We start from the raw sequence: 19,053 nt of genomic DNA, 5'->3' as shown, positions 1-19,053 counted from the left end.
AAGATGACAAAGTTAAACTATATCCCAATGATCAAATACCCCTAAAAACAAGTAAAACCTTCCTAGCATTCAAACTGCAGGGGTTATGTGGAATAACTATATATACCCATAACATAACGAACGGGAAAAAACGGATAAATGGACGAATGGACAGACAGGGGTGAAACAATATTCCCCTCAGCTTTGAAATGCGGAGGCATACAAAAAAAACCCACTATCCGTGTTTTAAAATTTCGTGCCATGCATGTTGCATGTAGCAACTTGCCTGGTGATACAACAGGGGAATAAAAGACATACAAAATACTCTCTTACTGTATTCATAAAATGACATTGGAAATAAAAAAAAAATATTTCAAGCATTTTTCCACTAAAGTCACTCCTGGGAAAATACAAAATACTACTAAATTACATAGGTTTACTTATTCTTTATTTAAAATTCTTATAATGTGTAAATTTTAAATTCTACGCATCATCATCAATGAGCCTTTCAAAGAATAGTTTGATCCTTTCCAAGCACGCCAATAAACACCTCGATGGGCGGAGTCTGGTGTCTTCAGAAAATACTGACCATTTAGATCAGCTTCTACACAGGAATCAAACCACCAGGCTCCGGGATACGTTGTAGCACAGTTATTAGAGTAGTTATCGTTATCGCTATCCTTCGTTGAGAAACGATGGCCGTTGTGATATTCCATGTTGTTACCTAAAAATAAAATATTTAAAAACATTCCATGACAAATTGAACCTTATAAATTTGCCACGTAATCATGAGTAACGTTATCAAGTTTATTGTTCTCATGCTACAACAATTTACTGAACTTTACAGCTTTCTGTCTTAAAGAAGCAGATATGTGTGCCATCTTACATAGAGTGCGGATGTTCCGTAAACAATAGTAACAAAACATAGAGAATAGCTAGATGTACAATAAATGTAAAAATATTTCATATAAGCTCCGTTAAATTACAGTGCTTAGTATTCGGTTTTCGTTAATGTTTATCCTATTTTTTGTGAGTTTCTGGATCATCAGCCTTTACAGTTACTTAATACACACTAATTTATTAGGTAGGTCTATTACTTTGATTAGAGTAATAACTGAACAACAATATAATGGTATCATTCATCACCTTTATCAATCAATATCAGTTACTTGCACTTTTGGTGACATGGTGTGTTAGTGACCTAATACGAGATATTTGGAGTCAGTAAATTCCATATGGGGTGAGACTGAAGCTCGAATCCCCATATGAAATTTAATGACCCCATATATCTTGTATTAGGTCACTTGCACACCGTGTAACGAATTTATCTTACAGACTATCTACTCATGTGTTATTTTGATTAGCGGCCTATCAAATTGATCGATCAAGTCTTCAATATTTAGTATTAAGATCCTATAATTCCATTTGTCTAATATACAGGAAACAAATGCCAACCATAACAACTTTAAAGCTTTAAATTTGTTGTATGAATTCATTTCAATCGTGTATTACATGTATTTATCACTTCGTCTGTTGAATCCATTCACATTTCTTTTTTTAAAAGGGAAGTAACTTCGTTATGCCAACAGTAACAACTTGTTAGTTTTATATATGTGTTATGAACTTATTTCAACCTTTCATCGTAAATTTATTCGTCTGTTTAATCCTTTCAGATGTTTCCTCAGCACCGTATTGTTTTTATAAAGGGTTGTGGAATCTTTTTTGTTTTGAAAAGGAAGTAGCTCCTTACTGACCCCATATTGTTACTAACCCTATATGGTAACTAACCATGTATTTTTTAAGACACACTATACGAAATATACATAGTCACCACGTGTAGTCGATTAACCAAGCATATCTCTTTAAATCTATAGAAGGTAAGATATAATAAGTTACATAGTGTGATAGTGACCTAATACGGTATATATGGGGTGAGAGTGAAGTTCGAATCCCCATATTGAATTCACTGACCTCATATATACAGTATTACGTCACTAGAACACTATATAAAAAGTTATCTTACCGACTATCTGAACGAGTGAAATTTAGACTAGTGACCTATCAAAATGAGCAGGTCTTCAAAACTGTTAGCATTAAAAAAAAACTACTTTCATTGATCCTACAAAAACAGATGCCAACAATAACAACTTGTTAGGTTTAAATGTGTTTTATGAATTTATTTCAATCTTAATCATCAATTTCTTTGTCTGTTGAACATTTAACATTTTTCTCAGTACTTACCGTTTATTGTTTATAAAGGGACGCAACACCACTACTAACCGTGTATGAAATAAGCCCCGTCTTCCTTCCAACCGAATATGGAATATAAAGGGACGTAACACCACTAATAAACGTGTATGGAATAAGCCCCGCCTCCCTACTAACCGTCTCCACGCGGACGCTTTTAACCAATCATATTTCTAGAAATGTTTTGAAGGTTAGATATAGATAGATTCTGGTTGAAAACACTGTTTTGTTTGGGTTCGTTTTTCTCAATTTTGACATTTGATTTTCTATTCAGTATTCTTATAATAATTGTAAGTTAAGGTATACATTCCTATGGAACATATTTCAGTGTCAACCTTGTTTCATAATTTGCTGCTTTTATAAAAAAAACTTCACAATAATCATTTATTTGCGCCAAAAAATAATGTTTCATTGTATCAAAATACAGATTGATATAAATAGTTAATGAAACAGTTTTATTCAAAAGAGAGTTTTAAAATAACTTTTCATGATAATGTTAAAACACATGGACAGTTCTGTTATAGTTTTAGATTAACGCAACCCCAAAAAATATAATAAAGCACTGGACAATGAAGTTAAAGTTTAAAGTTTGATTTTTTAGCAACGGCTTGGGTGTTCTCATGTACACTGGATAACCTATATGCGTGGTCATAAAGAAGCAAAGATCTTTTTATCCTTTTATCAAAAATAAGGTGATGTGGTATGATCATCAATGAGACAATTATCCACCAAAGTACAAATGAGGGTGATGAGAGCAATTTGAGGCATTCGAACGGCTTTCAAAAATGAGAAAAACCCATATCGCATAGTCGGATAAACCGGCTGGATTGTCTAAAAATTAACAATGTCCATTTTGACACATACAACATATGTTCACTAAGTGACTGTCAATTTTATATTAGAAATCGAAATAAACTTACATAGTTACAAATATAGTATATATGCAAATACCCATATTTAACAGCGCCTGGTGATGTTTCATAGCCTCTACTAACGAAAGTTCCATTTGGAGTTAATGTGTTACAGACGACTTATGTCAGTACATCTTTCCTATATTGCCTAAACTTACATAATTACAAAGATTAAAAACTTATTAAAAATCTTATTCACGATGAAGCAATGCATATTTTTTTAATTTTCCGCTATCTTATTAGTATCTGTTAAATGGCGTAAATGTAATTTTCATTTTCGTATTTTTCCAACTAATAAATTGTGAACTTTGTTTTAAAATGCATCGTTGTACATGATTATCTGGCTATGTATTATTCACTTGTATTACCTTCTAAATAAAAGAAGGCTTACATTGTGTAAGTAATATTGTAAGTAATAGATACAATGGATATACGTTGAGTCTTGAAAAACAAATTATTTGCCCTCAGGGCTCACGGTTTCTTGTTCAAGAATCTACGCCTATCCATTGTGTCTTTATTACGGAACTCAAACAACTAAAAAATAAAAAATGAATATTAAACCACCCAAAATATGAAACATGATCAGATATGTACCTGCAGTACCATGATAACCATTAGCGGTTAGTTTGAACTTCGAACTTTCATCTCCAATTGCAAAAACTTTATATTTTGCAAATGCCGTGTTTCCATCGAAATCGAATAAATCGACCCTCATTTCATAGTTGTGTTGGGATGTTAGAGAGTGCAAATTTTCGTTCCCTAAAAATAACAAAATATCAAATATCAAAAAATATGGATGGATTAGTTTAAGGTATAGTATTGTTCAAAATGACAAATGAATCAGACACAAGTTTGTGACTAAGTAATGTCTTCTCCGAAAAAATACTCCGAAAATATCCGTATAATTGACATGCATTTCTATATATAAATGTATTTCACACCTTGTCGTAAATACTGTTAATTTTGACCTTCGGTTGCATAAAATGTTCTTTTGACATATATAGATCATATAGAAATTATTAAAGTTCTCTATATGATGACGCCAACTGTTTTAAATGATAGGTAGATAGGTGTTAAACCTCAAGCGGAAAATGGAACATAAATATCATGAAAATAAAATGTAAGTACCTTGTACTAGATCATGACACTGATTAATGCGCTGGTTTGTGAAGTAACAACCGTCGTATAAACATGTCACACCCTATGTTGACACATACTATTCTAAAGCCTAGCAGATCAGTCAATATATGCTCTTACACTCCCTAATGCAGTGTATAAAGCGGAGAAGCAGCAACTACACACATGACAGTATTTGGTTTCATTTTGTCGGAAATGAAACCCACAACTCTCGAACTAGAGGTAAGCACACAAATACAAGACCAACTAAACGTAACGATTTTTTTACAATTATCCTTTGATGCAACATTGTTCAAATTTATTCAAATCAAATAATAAAATCTTGCCCTTATGTACTACAAGGAACCATTATATATATCTTAATGTATTTTTGTTCGTATGCAAACAGATTTTCTTTAGAAACCATTAATAAAAGACCTGCTTCATCACTGGTTAGTTTCTATTTTTTTACTTATTGACACCAATAAACTAAATTTCTGAACCTATTTTGATGGTTGAAGATGAATTTATTCAGATAATTTATATTAAGGTGCTACCGTCAAGTACCCTATCAAATAAAAGACAGTATGTCATAAGTTACCGTCTGTTTTACCATTGACATAGATAGTTTAAGCAGATATACATTTTCAGTAGACTATTCATATTACCGACTTTTGACTCCAGACTGTAAAAACTTTCCACAGGTTACAATTTTTGTGATAAAAAGTTCCGGTTCTAGGTCAAGTCAGAGCAACCAAAAAAATAAATAAAATCAAACATGTAATCCGTTCAACTTGAAAGAAAAGTTTCTCTCTTCCGACGAGTTGATCGTTTTAAAAAAAAAGTGAAGCTAATTTTCCAATAACATGAAAATAACATGAATAAATTTACAGATTAAAAGCTTGTTGTTTTTTCTTTACATTGCTCCTTCTTAACCAGAATGACCTTCCACGAAGTAGGTAATCTGTCAAAAGATATAAACAACGGAGTCAATAGTCGGTTATATTTTTAGAAATATTTCAAACTACAGTTTTGGAAAGATTAGGTATATTATTCAATCAACGTACGGAAACTAAAAAAAATACCTCATTTGAAAAAAAGAAAATTTGAGTTATCTATGAAATGATGGTTATGATAATGGTTAAATTATTTTAATCAATGGAAACTAACCGAGCCAAAACTCATGACTCGGGTTCCCAAATCCTAATTTGTACTCATTCCATCCGCGGTAAAAGTCAACGTAGCCATTTTCTCTTCTTTGAAAAACCTGTAAGAAGAAACATGTCAATTTAGTATGAGTGTTGCATTACACAATTTTGGAAAAAAGTTTGACAATCAAAATCTTAGGATTTTAAAGTAAGTACATGTGAAACTTCTTTTCGGTCAATATCAGAAAACGTCTAGTTCTCTTATATGACAACAACACAAAAATTTATGCGAAACGCTTCAATAATAACATTGATAGACTAAAGAGTACTTCTGAGGGTGTTTTTACTTTTGTTGTGTTTTGTTGATAATGGTTCAGACTTGTTCGAGCATGATTCAGACTAAGTCGAGCATGGTTCAGACTAAGTCGAGCATGGTTAAGCAAGGTTAAAGTAGTTAAGTAGTGGTCGAGTACAAGTTCAGACTATTAAGTATGGTTCAGATTACAGACGAGTATTATCGAGTAAATTTCATACCATTTCTGACTGGTCGAGTAAAAATCAGTACAGTCGAGTACAGATATAGACTACTTCAGACTTTTACTGGTTTGTAGTGCTAGTATGTCTACCTTAATATAAGGACAAAAGACAAAACGATTTAGCTAAAAGGTGAAGATAACAGATTTCCAAGACCATGAAGATTAAATAATCAGCGGTCATCATCATGATCTGTTCATTATAAACTTAAGCTAGAAAAAAACCCTTTTAACATGCTTATCCTTGGCATAGATTTCCTTAGCCGTATATGGAACAACTTTGTAGAATTTTAGGTCCCTAATGCTCTTCAACTGAGTTCCTGTTTGGTTTTATATCTATATTAATCTGAGTGTAACTGAAGAGTATTATGTAGACTAAACGTGCGATTGGAGTATTGAATTATTAGCCTAGTAACTTTGAGGATGAAGAACACCACCGGGTTGATGCCACTGCTGATGAACGCTTATTCCTCGAGGGTATTACTAGCTCAGTTTACATGCATATCAATTATATGGCCATGTTTATAAATCAACTATTTTCAAAAGTATGCATTATTCGAACTTGGAAGCACTAAGGATGCATCTATCCCTGGCATAGATTACCTTAGCCGTGTTTGAAACAACGTTTTGGAGTTTTGGGTCCTCAATGCTCTTCACTTTTGTACCTGTTTTGCTTTCTAAATTATTTATCTGAGGGTCATTGAATAGTCTTATGGAGTCAAAATGCGCGTCTTGCGTATTAAATCATAAGTCAAGTACCCTTGATAACTATATATTTTTTTAGGTGAGGGGAATTGGAAACCTAAATATTTGAAGCTATCAAATTCTTCAAATTTATGCTATTATACCATGTAAAGGATCTGTTGTGAAATTAATTTTGTTTTAACATTTTATTTCTTAATCTATCTCACCGTCCAGTGTCCTTCGTCTAAATTCATTTCACAATAAACATCAAATCCTTGTGTTTGATTTGGAAACACCTTATATACTCCACTTTGGCATTTGTCAGGAATATCATTACAGTCAATGGGTCGTCCTTCTACAATGAGACAAAAAAGATGATATAATAAATGCTGAAATACCATTTACTTTATCTTGTTGTAAAAGTGTCTTTTATCGCAATGTCTCTGTCGAAGCTAATGATGCAGAATTTTAGACTGCTTGGACCGGACTGTAATTAATGTTTTTATGGAAACAAAAGAACACACATACTATTCAGCAGTTATCAGAATTGGTGTACCTTACATTTTCTATTGAACCCTAACGTTTACAGTGCTATCTCTATTCATTAGATCAATTATACTTTTTACATTACAGCATTTTATTTTTTAAAATCATCTATGACATTAAAAAATAATCATAAAAAACATAAATCATGCCGAAATTTTTAATTTTTCAGCAAATTTCAAAGATTGTTAACCTTGGACGAAACATTTTCTACATGTTTACCACAACCCTTAATAGAAATGACAGGTCGAATTCAAGCCCCATTTTAAAGGCAAACAATAAGCACTATATACAGCTAGCTATAATTGATGCATGGTTAATTCGTTCTATCAAATTCCCTCTGTTTTATAGTGAACAAGCTTTAGAAATACAAATATATCCGTTAAGGGAACAGTCCTTGTGATCCAAAGTTGATGAATATTATTACCATGACATGTTGACGGTTGTGTGAAATAATCCTTTGCCTGAGTCCATGCTTCTTCTCCATAAAAACATATCCCTAAAAAATAAAACATTAAATATTTAAAGACATCTAGATTGAGATTATGCAATGCTCGACTGGATTGCACAATATAGATAATGGGCATGAGAAACAAAGACAAGATAAAATATGGTACACAAAATCGAGAAAAGATTTAAATAGGAAGCATACAGAAGAATCAATCAGATATAATTTAAAAAAGAGAAACTTGGCTAACACAATTACAGAATAACTCCCCTTCCTCTTTTCTCCGATCCCGCTTCCCACTCATACATGTAGGTCCTTTAATTATAACACAATGCTAGATCGGTATATATAATTCTTGTAGTAAGTACTGATCTGATGAGTTATAACTTATTTTTTATTCGTTATTATAACATAATTATGCCGTACGTGTTGTAATGTAGCTGTTGACAAATCATGTTTTTGGCGTTAAGATATATATTCTTCATTTCTCATGCAACCAATGCATTACATAGACAAATGAAAGAGTCCTATAGATTGTAAGCAACATCTCTGAATTGAAAATCAAAACATGCAATACACTTTATCATATACCTCACGTAGATGTTTTTACATTGCATGACGACATATAGATTAAGGTGTAATAATGCCTTTGCAACAGTAACTGATATTGATATCATCACGGAAAGGTATTTGGCTAATACAGCACGATTGACGTTGAACGTTATATACATATCATTGATCTGTATTTACGTTATGCTCAACCAAGTATATATATGCATGATAAAGGTTGTAATTAACGTCTCTCGAAGCCACACATACAACGAACATACCCCGACTTTTTTTACAGGGTTAGTGTTAGCAAACCCTACTCCTCTCCCATTAAAATATAATGGTAGAGCTCTTTATGAATTATTACTTACCAGGTTCTTGAGTAGTTTCATCAACCAATAACGAAGCAACAAAGAAGACACATATAGATATTGTTTTTATCATGCCCATTTTTGAAACCTCTATAGGTTCACATGAGGACCTTTTCAATACACATTTAATTTATACGTATATTTTGAAATGCGTAGATTTTGTGTACAACATCATCGGAAAACAAGATTTCCGACAAGAAAATTTACCGGTTTTCCAATAACATGAATTAAAGATCATCATTTATCATAATATAAAATCACTTTGTCAGGTTTTAGATAATAAAATTTGAGAAAATGTTCCTTGGAACCCTGTGTTTCATCTTTGATTGCTGCTGTCAATGTAGCAGTGTTATGTTGACATGTGAGTCCTTTTTGATAATTTAATACAGTTTTCTAAAACAAAATATATAACTATTCCCTTAGATGCTATTTCATCATGGACTTAAAGATTCAGTCTAAAGGGTGAATATACTGAACTCCAAGGAATTAAACAACTGAAAGTCATGAAATGGCAAAATTACAAGTTCAAACAAATGAGGAAAATGTCATGTTCCTGAATTGGTACAGGCATAACCTTACATCGAATATTGTGTTATAATTGTATAATCAGTAAAAAACCTAATGAAATCTTACAAAAAAAAACCCCATCACATTGCAAACTATAGCGTGGTTCTTAACTAATGATATTGATAAGAAATTTTCTGGAATGTATTATGTAAGAAAGAATCTTAGAATTTGCATATAATTTTCAATTACATTTTACAGGCCTATTGTAGAACAGAATTTTAAGAATCGCAGCCTTCAACAGATAGTACCATTCCCACCAGTAAAAGAAACATTATGATAAACCAAAGAAAAATTGGACAGAAACCAGTGTCAAACAAGAAAATAACAGCGATGCACATATCGTCACAATGAAAAATAATTATAGGTTACTGTCACTTGCTTTTACAATCAGAGTAAATATGCGTTCATCTACTGTTAGTAGAGTTACAAGGTGACTGATGTTTTATTATGTTAGACAAAATCCAACGTTGAGGGACATGAACTAAATCAGGGGGAAAATATCACCAACAATACAAACTATATTATATCTACAATAAACTGTTTCTTGTGTGGTCAATAATAGTCACTCTAACTACGATCAATACGTAACCTTAATAATACAATGTTACTATAAACAAGAGGGATATGGGGAAATGTTATAAATGTAGCAAGAGATATGGGTATAGAACTTTATTTAAACTTTAAATTATAATTTGCATTTACACCTCAAACAATTATTTTTATATTTATTGCTTTTTAGGACTTGCACTTGCAGCTTGAAAAGACATAATCAAAGGAAAATCTTGACATACAAGATTAACTTGATAATAGATTTACGGAGGTACACACACAAGTTTATTAAGACCACATTCAAAATTATGTTTATGCTCCCTAATACAATCCTACTTCTGGAATCAGATAGGTATGTAGGTCATTTCTAGATGTAAGTCAAGATAAGAGGCCGAAATTGTAGGTCATTAAACAATCCCATCTGATTCTTAAAAAAAAAGAATCATCAGATAAAAAGAGGTTTAACATGATAAGTATAAAGAAGGGGCTGCTGTTTTTTTACGCCCCGATGACAACTGATACAGTTAAATCGGCCTCTTATCTTGACTTACATCTAGAAATTGACAATGATGGTCGGTTGAAAACAAAACTTTACGACAAAAGAGATGATTACAGCTTTCCAATTGTGAACTTTCCATTTCTAAGTAGCAACATTCCATCAACACCTGCATACGGGGTATACATCTTCCATATGATACGATATTCCCGTGCTTCTTTTTTCTATCATGATTTTCTTGATAGAGGATTGCTGCTCACACCGACGCCATCACGAGTTGGTTGACTGTAATGGAATAACCGTTTCACAGATGATACCGGATATGTTTCTTACGTCGTAACTACAATCCCCTTCCCTTTCATGAACGTGACCTACCGAATTAGACTATTTACCGGATTTGTTATAACATGAACAACACGACGGGTGCCACATGTAAAGCAGGATCTGCTTACCTTTCCGGAGCAACTGAGATCACCCCCAGTTTTGGGTGGGGTTCGTATTGCTTATTCTTTAGTTTTCTATGTTGTGTTATGTGTACTTTTGTTGGTCTGTTTGTCTTTTTCATTTTTAGCCATGACATTGTCAGATTATTTTCGATTTAAGAGTTATGAGCCTGTCGCTCTGGTATCTTTCGTCCCTGTTTTACGTTTGTGAAAGGGGCATATAGTTTTTCCCTTGTCGGTCCATCATTACTCACGTCTTTCCGTACATCCTGTTCTTTGTTAAAATTTGCGGGTAGGTCTGTTTCTCAGAAAATAGACATAGTGTAGCATTGATACTTAGTAAGTTGATGGGTCTTGGGAAGTACTACAGGGTTCACTAAGGATTTGGTCACTTTGACCTACATTTTATGCATGAACAAATCTGGTTATTTTTTTTTAGTTTAAGTCCATTTCTCGAATACAAGACATGTTGTAGCATTGATACTTGGTCAGTAAATAGCTCTTTGAAAGAACGACAGGGTTCAAAAATCATTTGGTCACTTTGACCTACATTTTACGAATGAATGATAAAATTTTGAAGTTAGGTCCATTTCTCATACGCTAGACAGGGTAAGGCATTGATATTTGGTCAGTGGACATGTTTTGTGAAGTATTGGATATAAACCACTGTTAATAAGGTCATTCTAACCTATATTTTACACTTATATGACTGTCGTTAGATTTTGCTTTAAAACCAATATGATAACTGATCTGCGTTTTCCGTGTTTCATAGACACACCCTCCAGTGTTTTTTGTATACTTGTGTGTGGGTTTTGGTCATAAAGGAGTGATAAGTTCAATATTCGACCTTGGAAATGAGGAAAATAAGGGTAATTTATGGTAAGTTTTATTTCATTTTTTAAGCTTTCGAATGTGAAATTGAGGTTTAAACCAAGATTTGATGATAACAAGACAAACTTACTGTAATTCAACGTAACATATATTAGGAAAAAAACTCATGCGAGACATATTGTGCATTGGATAGCAGTAATGAACATATTGATATGATAGAAATCTCATGAAATTAAAATCGGTTCATGAATGTGTCAGAATTAATAGCAGTAACTAAAACATTTCCTACTTGAGGGTCATAATTATTCCGAAACTCTTCTGTTTTTAATAAATGTCAAGCAACCTTTTGGGTCAATAATGACTTCGTCTTTCCTCGGATACGATAGGCAAAAGCCTTGAAACACATTACCTAGTAACATATTGTTTGATTATTTGAAAAACAATAATTGCATTTTATCCATTGACAGGGATAACGGTTAACATAAGAACAATATTGTTATCAAACCTATTTGCGTATAACTACACTCAGACTGCGAGTACATATGTTCAAACTGTTTAAGATCATTTTTAGTAGCAATACACAAAAGAACTATGTCAATTGGACATGCTTTGATACTATATATGCGCTTGAATTTTTACTTGATAATATTTTTGTTCGCTTTGGAGATTCCGTATATCGTCAAGTTATTATAATTCCAATGGGGACTAACTGTGCACCACTTATTGCGGACCTGTTTTTGTATTCTTATGAGTTAAAATTTATGACTAAAATTAGCAAAGTCCCATCGAAACAATATTTGATACAAAAATTTAACAATACTTTTAGATATTTGGATGATATCTTGGCTCTCAATAATGACGACTTAAGTTAGTATACTAAAGAAATGTATCCTGTTGAACTTACTTTAAATAAAGCTAATATTAACAATGACCACTGCCCTTTCCTCGAACTTGATATCTATATCATTAACGGGCAGCTTAATACAAATATTTATGATAAAAGAGATGATTTTTCATTTCCTATCGTTAATTATCCAATTTTAGATGGTGGCGTTCCCTTGTTACCATTTTATGGTGTGTGTATTTCAACTTGTACGATTCTCTCGTGTATGTAGCAACGTATTAGATTTTAGCGAGAGAAATTTATGTATTACTGAAAAATTATTACACCAGGGTTTTCGATATCACAAACTAGTCATAACATTTAATAAATTTTATCATCGGTATAAGGAAATAATTCGTAAATATAACTCAACATGCAGATATCTTATACGTTCAGGTATTTCACATCCAATGTTTTATGGTAATATTCTTTGCAAAGTTCAAATATTTCAGTATTCACCTCAAAAGCTCACAAAACCTTTAAACAGACTTATTAAGAAGGGATATAGTTACGACACTGTTGTCAAGTCTTTAAAGATTGCATATTTTGGCTTTAATATTGATTCACTTATAGGGTCTTTGCATCAGAACTAAACACATTTATTTAAAAAAAAACAGTTGTTGGCATGACACGGGTTATGTTCATCTCATATATTTTATGAAAGTATGATACTAAATCCCTAACGGGAGGGATTGTGCCTAATATTCATAACATGAAGACATAATCTTTCAATCAGTTTAATTGAGGTCTGGAGCTGGCATATCAGTTAACTGCTAGTAGTCTGTTGTTATTTATGTATTATTGTCATTTTATTTATTTTCTTTTGTTACATCTTCTGACATCAGACTCGGACTTCTCTTGAACTGAATTTTAATGTGCGTATTGTTATGCGTTTACTTTTCTACATTTGCTAGATGTATAGGGGAGGGTTGAGACACATGTTTAACCCCGCCGCAATGTTTCGTCTGTCCCAAGTCAGGAGCCTCTGGCCTTTGTTAGTCTTGTATGATTTTTAATTTTAGTTTCTTGTGTATATTCGGGGTTTAGTATGGCGTTCATTATCACTGTAGTAGTATACATATTTTTTAAGGGGCCAGCTGAAGGACGCCTCTAAGTGTGGGAGTTTCTCGCTACATTGAAGACCCATTGGTGGCCTTCGGCTGTTGTCTGCTCTATGGTTGGGTTGTTGTCGCTTTGACACATTTCCTATTTCCTTTCTCACTTTTATCATGTCTATATATTGTCATTTCTTTTGGGTTTTGGGCTATAAGTCGTGCTTTCATTATTGTTTGTTATTAATATGTTGTCATATGCTGTGGTTCTTTGCTTATATGTTGTGGTTTTATAATTATATGCTGCATGCCTATATTCATATGATGTGTGCATTTAATTTTTTGTTGTGGTTCAATTGATGTATTATATCTAATAATTATCTGGTAAACATGTTCTAGGGATAAGCCAGAAGTTAGTCATCCACCATTTTATGAGCATGTACAGAGCAAAAAAGTCTCCATGTGGACAAAAATGAATTTTCTTAAACTTTACTACAATTATTAACGCTTCAAAACACAAAACATTAGCATGCAATCAAAACAATGTAGAATAATTAAATAAACTTCGTGAAAAAAACCCAACAAAAAACACATTCATGAGGATTATTTTTTTTTTATCAAAATTAAAAAAAAAATCAGAATAAAAGAGTACGATTCGCACATCGGTATTCAGAATAAAACAACAAAATGCTAACTAAATGATGCTAGAAAGTTTATTTCCAAATTTTACTCATGTTAATAAAGAAACGAATAATTTACTTGAATAAGAGAAACACAATTTATTCAGATAAAGCCATACAAATTTTGTGAACATAAAAGTTTACCTTAATTAAAATAGATTTGACTTAAGAAAAAAAAAGAGAATAGGTGAACACTTTCTTTTAAAATATGAGGGCAGACATTATAAGATCCGTAGACATCGGATACTGTGTAAATTCAATTGTGGCTTTTTAAAATAATATCAATGAACCAAGTTATGAGGATATCCTTTAAAGGAATAACAGTTCAACAGTTTCCTTCTAAACAGTAACCAATTCACAAATTAGCTATGAGTGGAAATGCATTAAATTCAGAGGTGTATACTCTATATGGAGGACAGCTGTATGCTTTCTGCCAAGACATTAAAAAATTGATATGGAAAAATTTGAATAATTTACTTTGTTTTCATCGGTCGTCAGTAATTTCTAGATTGCTGTCAAGATAGGAAGCATTTTTAACTTTTCGAGTTGCATCTTTTGTTTCAAACTCATTGACATAGATACGATTAATGCGTATATGTACAAAGTAAAAAATATTACGTACTATTCATTATTCATTTAAAAGGACATTATCTATATATGATAAATATGGCTATATAATGATATCATCAAATACCCAATTGGTAGTTGTACTTAACAGTACATTTTATACAACAGCGACATAAAAGGTACACGATCTTTTTTAATGCCTAAAACACAGTCATGTATATAATTCAATACAGAAAATGATAGATGAATCTTATAGTCTTGCTACAATCAGCGCGTTTATGTTCTTCACTTTTTTTTAATACACAATTATTAAAAATCAAAAGTGTAATTATAACTATTTCTAATGATTCTTTAGGGAAAAAATGAAAGATTTACCGCAAAATTCGTTATTTTTTTAAATTTATAAATAATACTATATCGCAAAAGTTGAAATTATCAATTACGATATTTTGACATTCCTTCTTAGATCTGGATCTTTATCAATTTATTAGGAAACGTGATTGAAATATAAACCTGTCTCTTTTAACAAAGTTAATAACAATGTCAATTATAAACACAAACCAAAGCTGCATAATTGTACAGATATTATGTACTTTAATAACGAATAGGAGTTTGTAGATGCTTAGTGTGTTATTAGTGTGGTAGTATAGGATGAATCACATTTGTTCAAGAGATTATCAAGGTGTACATGTAATCTGTGTCACTTCCCTGCCGAATTAATGTCTGGTCTGATGTAAACTGGACAGATGCATTTACCAACTGAAAACTACTGCATCAAATACTTATAATTTATTAAAAACAAATATAATATCTAGTTTGACACTCTACGCATCATCATTAATGATCCTTTCAAAGAATAGTTTTTTCCTTTCCATAAACGCCAGTAAACGCCTCGATGGGCGGCGTCTGGTGTCATCAGAAAATACTGACCATTCAGATCAGATGTTACACAGCTATTGAACCACCAGGCTCCGAGATACGATGTAGCACAGTGATTTGTAGGGTGGTTATCGTTATCGCTATCCTTCGTTGAGAAACTATTGCCGTTATGATGAGCCAAGCTGTTACCTGGAATAAAAAAAACTCCATAAAAATTGAACCCTACTGATATGTATTTTCTCTTGTTTTTTAGAGGAACATTTAAATAGCTGGATGTTTATTAATGTAAAATATTCAATTTTAGTGTTCACTTTGCAAAAGTCAATTCCCGTTTTGTTAGGGATCGCTTTGCTCAAGTTTGATATTGATATTCAGTATTTTCTATAAAAACAGTAATTAAAGATATAGCATCCTTAAGGAAGATAAGATATAAGTTCCTCGAGGAAGATATACAATCCAAAAAGAAGATATGCCAGTCTCATCCCCGTTTTATAATTGAATGTTCGGACTTTTTAATCATAGCCTATTGTTTTAGTTGAATTAAAAATCATTAAAATGGTTCATGTTTCGTTCTCATCAAATCATGTTAAATTCATTGTACCTCTTTCAACTTAAAAGTAAAATCACAAAAATACTGAATTCCGAAGAAATTTCAAAATTGAAAGTCCTTAATTAAGTGGAAAATTCAAAAGCTCAAACACATCAAACAAATGGATAACAACTGTCATATTCCTGACTTGGTACATTCATTTTCTTGTGTAGATAATTGTGTATTAAGCCTGGTTTATGGCTAGCTAAACCTCTCACTTGTATGACAGTCGCATCAAATTCAATTATATTGACAACGATGCATGAACAAAACAAACAGACTTAATAGGTAAACATGTCAAGCATACAGCAGTCAACGTTGTGTTATAATCTTAATCACAAAAAAACAACATAAAATATGAACAAAGAAGCACAAAATGGCATAAAGACAAAGCATATTAGCAAAATTTAAAGAGAAGAATACACAAATTTACAATATCCTACAACACAATGACAAGATGTACAAGTACAGAACCACGTCATATATGTAGCAAAGAAACATAAAAAGGCATATTTACAAGACACATAGCAAAAACAAACTGTGAATATTAAAACACACATTAACAGAAATGTATACATACGTACCTGCAGTACCATGGTATTCATTAGCGGTAAGTTTGAACTTTGAACTATCATCCCCAATTGCAAACTCTTTATATTTTGCAAATGCAGTGTTTCCGTCGAAATCGATTAATTCGATCCTCATTTCATAGTTGTTTTGTGATGATAGAGAGTGCAAATATTCGTTGCCTAAAAGTAAACAAAATGTTGGTGATGATTAGTTAAAATATATCGGCATTGTGTTGTATTGTTCAAAATGACAAATGGATCAAACATAAAGTTCAAAACTTAGTTACGTTTTCTCCAAAAGAGCTCTCTAAAAGTTTTAGTGCAATTGACTGGCATGTCCATAGTCCAACTATGCCACAATTGTCGTTAAATTTTGACCGTTGGTTGTATGGAATGTTCTCTTGGCATATTATGAAAAATCTCTATATGATGGCGCCAACCGTTTTACAAATGTATGGGTGGATTGGTGTAAACGTAGCAATTATTACATGAATATCCCAAAGTCAGAAAATGTGTGTGCTTTGTACTAGACCATGAAAAATGCGTTTACAATCCCAAGGAAGACATTCCACACCCTACATTGACACATAAAATTCTGATTTTTGATTCCAATTATTATTGCAATAATTTTTATACCATACTTCTCTGATGCATCGAACACAGGGGATAGCTGAAACTATCAAATTTGCAGGAATTTGTTTTAACTTTCCCGGAAATAAAACTCACACCTCTCGCAATTGAGGATGAGCATATCGATACGTCACGTGTTCTACAATTGTCCTAATAATGCAACAAATTTCAAAAGATATAGTTTGTCATAATTTTCCGTCTGTTTTGCCGTTGATATAGAGCTAAAAAAAAAGAGTTTTTGCAGATTTACATTTTCAGAAGACAATTCATATTACCAACTTTTGACTCCAGACTATATAATTTTTCGCCAGGTTACACTTTCTTTGATATAGAAAATAACGGTATTCGGTCAGTTAAGAGTAACCGAAATAGTAAAATCAAACATGTAATCAGTTGAATTTGAAATGTTCCTGTCTGCCGACGATTAAAAAAGTTATTTTCCAATAAAAATACCGATAATAGCTCGATTTTTTTCTTCTTTAAATTGCTTTTACTTAATAAGAATGGCCTTCCCCAAAGTAGGTTACCTGTCTAATAATATAAACAACGGGGTCAATAGTATATATTTTAAAGGATATTACTATTTACAGTTTGAAAGGACTATGTTTATCATTGAACCAACGTAAAGAAATGCTTTTAATCATATGCAAACTAACCAAGCCAAAACTCATTATTCAGGTTCCCAAATCCTGCTTTGTACTCATTCCATCCGCGGTAAAAGTCAACATCGCCGTTTTCTCTTCTTTGAAAAACCTGGAAGACGAAATCTGTCAATCTAATATGAGTGGTGCATTACACAATCTGGGAAAAAGGTTCGAAAATTAAAATCTTAGGATTTTTAAGTAAGAACATGTGAAACTTCTATCCAGTCAATATCAGATTACGTCTTGTTCTTTAAAATGTAGCAACAAAAGCAAAATAAATTAAACCCATGCGAAATGTTTCAATATTAATATTGCTAGACTTTTGAGGGTTTTATTTCTTGCTGTATTCGGCCATTAAATATTTATTCGGTGAATAAAGTTTGGCAAAGCTTGGCACATTCTTTCCAGAAGTATAATAGTTATACATTATTTGTCTTGCGTAAGGTGGTAGACTTCGGTTCAGGGAGATAAATTATGTATGCATTTGTTAAAAAAACCAGTTTCATAAATGGTTTTAAGGAAGGGAATTACCAGCTCAGTAGTTAGCACTTCGGTGTTGACATGCATCTCAATTATATGGTCATTCTTTTATAAATTTACTTTTTTCAAATATATGAATTACTCGAAGGACTAAGGATTTTCTTATCCATTGCACAGGTAAGCTAAGCCGTATTTGGGACAACTTTTTTTGAATTTTGGGTCCTCATTAATGCTCTTCGTATTTGTACCTGCTTGGCTTTCTAACGTTATTGACGAGAGCGTCACTGAAGAGTCTTGTGTATATGAAACGCGCGTCTCGCGTATTAAATTATAAATATTATTAAAACCTTTGATGAATATATATTATTTTAAGTGAAGAGAATGTGAAAACTAAATATTCGTAAATACTAAATTCATTTAAGTTAATTCTATTAAACCATTAAAAGGATCTGTTATGAAATGCTTTTCGTCTTTTCATTTTTTTAATCTAACTAACCGTCCAGTGTCCTTCGTCTATATTCATTTCACAATAAACATCAAATCCTTCTGTTTGATTTGGAAACACCTTATATACACCACTTGGACATGTGTCAGGAATATCATTACAGTCAATAGGCCTTCTTTCTACAATGAGGCACAACATGATGATATAGTGAATTCTTAAT

General features: G+C 32.2%; 1 protein-coding gene across 1 annotated transcript; it reads right to left on the bottom strand.

Annotated features, from left to right (window-relative positions):
• Window positions 1–405: 405 nt before the first annotated feature.
• Window positions 406–8,696, bottom strand: LOC139481750 (microfibril-associated glycoprotein 4-like). Its single transcript, XM_071265241.1, has 6 exons — window positions 8,530–8,696; window positions 7,589–7,660; window positions 6,846–6,973; window positions 5,424–5,520; window positions 3,732–3,896; window positions 406–703 (listed from the first exon to the last, which is right to left on the bottom strand). The coding sequence occupies exons 1-6, from the start codon at window positions 8,606–8,608 to the stop codon at window positions 456–458; spliced, it is 789 nt and encodes a 262-aa protein (XP_071121342.1). The 5' UTR covers window positions 8,609–8,696; the 3' UTR covers window positions 406–455.
• Between the last annotated feature and the right edge of the window lie 10,357 nt (window positions 8,697–19,053).

This window comes from Mytilus edulis, chromosome 7 (genome assembly GCF_963676685.1).
Source record: "Mytilus edulis chromosome 7, xbMytEdul2.2, whole genome shotgun sequence".
NCBI classification, from domain to species: Eukaryota; Metazoa; Mollusca; class Bivalvia; order Mytilida; family Mytilidae; genus Mytilus; species Mytilus edulis.
The sequence above is the reverse complement of the archived record's forward strand: the minus strand, read 5'-3'. Positions and strand labels throughout refer to the sequence as shown.

Excerpts from the sequence above, each read along its gene's own strand:
- LOC139481750 (XM_071265241.1), bottom strand. The coding sequence starts at position 8,608 with ATGGGCATGATAAAAACAATATCTATATGTGTCTTCTTTGTTGCTTCG. Across the intron at positions 6,974-7,588 it reads ACAACCGTCAACATGTCATG|AAGGACGACCCATTGACTGT; the intron begins GTAATAATATTC and ends GTCTCATTGTAG. Across the intron at positions 704-3,731 it reads TGGTTATCATGGTACTGCAG|GTAACAACATGGAATATCAC; the intron begins GTACATATCTGA and ends TTTTATTTTTAG.